The 1,613-nt window shown below is 35.9% G+C and overlaps 1 protein-coding gene across 1 annotated transcript in view; it reads left to right on the forward strand.

Annotated features, from left to right (window-relative positions):
* LOC105516613 (ankyrin repeat and EF-hand domain-containing protein 1-like) overlaps positions 1-1,613 on the forward strand; it is a 133,717-nt gene that overhangs the window by 16,237 nt on the left and 115,867 nt on the right. Inside the window, exons 6-7 of the mRNA XM_011948880.1 lie at positions 1,134-1,271; positions 1,411-1,483. Coding sequence (XP_011804270.1) covers positions 1,134-1,271; positions 1,411-1,483 — 211 coding nt within the window. The remainder of the gene's footprint in view (positions 1-1,133; positions 1,272-1,410; positions 1,484-1,613) is intronic.

Here is a 1,613-nt window from a genome sequence, read left to right on the forward strand (position 1 = left end):
ACTCTTTAAAAATCTGTTTTGGGGAAAGCAGAAGCACTATTTACATACTGTTGTACAACATGGGCAAGATAATATGCAGTGCATACTTTCAATACTGTTATTATATAGTACTTTTAAAGAAATATCTAATAAAATTATTATCACTGAAGAGCCTAAAAAGTACTCACTGCAAAGAAAATCCATACAAAAACCAAATGGGTTCAGCCAAATACAATTGGAATGTTCAAAAAGAAAAACAAAACTGGTATTGGATTTGTATATATTTGGTCCTGAATTATATAGATTTGATGAGATGGTCCAATTAGGGAAGGAGACTAACCCTTATGAGGAATGAAGTAAAGCATGATTTTTCTTCATTTTGGTTTCATTGCCACCATATCCCCTTTCATTGCCCACCACATCCCCTTCCTCCCACCTGCCACCTCCACCAAGGAATTTTAATGAATACCACTGAATTCTGGGATGTGGAGCCATTGTCGCTAGAATATCCCGCAAAATGATTGTAGAAGGTTTTCAGCATTTCTGGTAATCGGGAGTGATTTGGAACGTCTAAACTGCAGCAGAAGGTTGAAGTTGTTGCCCATATGAGTTACTGAGACATCAAGACTTTACCATTAGCAGGAAACCCCTAAGTGTGTCTCTAGGTTGGAAGCTTTTTTTAAGGAAGCAGAAGATTTACTGGAGACACAGGACAAGAGATGAAAGTCAAGAAGGAAAAGTTTTATTGTCATCAAACTGGAAAGGGTTGGGGAAATGTAGGTGGTAGGGAGTAGATAGGATGAAGGGATTATAGACAGACAGCAGAGTTATAAACATGGAGGATGGCAAAAGGTGAAGGAGGATCAGTCAATTAAAATTCTTCCATTATCATTTTAGTAGGCCACAGATCAGGGATGGGTATCTCGAAGACTTATGTGATCGTCTACCAATACTTCTAATTAAAATTAAACAAGGCAAACTATCTCTCCCCATCCCCAAAGTTATAATAATATACTATTTTATCTCAAGTTATAATTGCACAGTAGCATTTTTAGGTTTTTTTCTGGCTTCAGAGTAAGATGTGAAACAGCAAATAATATTAGAAAGTCAATATAGATTTTTACAATTTATAATTTTTTTGGCCTTGTTTCCAGGAACCACTGTCATCAATTTATGGTGTACTAACCACATCAGAGGGAAAGAAAGTACAGAAGGATAATGTGGTTCATCTCAATTCATTGATTACCAGTGGTTATACTAAGAAAGTGGATATCACATTTATTCCACGGAGGGTAAGTGCTTTGAAAAGATCTTCATAGTGTGGTAGAAGCTCATAATGTCATTTTTTCAAAAGCTTTTTATGTAGAATATTCAAACAAATCTACACAGTTTGTCTTTCATAGTTACTATTTGTGAATATTCTTTTGCCAGGTTCTGCTACTTTCAACTCAGTATGCCCAACTAACAGCTCCCGGCATCTGGTTCTCTTTCTATTACTATTTCTGTATTGAGATTTACATTTTTCTTGAAAGGTTGAAGTCTTTCTGAATCAATGGCATGTTCTGCAGCTGTTTAATCTCTAACTCCTAAGGGTACTTTTTTTTTTTTTGGTACTTCTCAGACCCAACCCTTCT

Source organism: Colobus angolensis, unplaced genomic scaffold (assembly GCF_000951035.1).
Source record: "Colobus angolensis palliatus isolate OR3802 unplaced genomic scaffold, Cang.pa_1.0 Scaffold285, whole genome shotgun sequence".
In the NCBI taxonomy this organism is placed as follows: Eukaryota; Metazoa; Chordata; class Mammalia; order Primates; family Cercopithecidae; genus Colobus; species Colobus angolensis.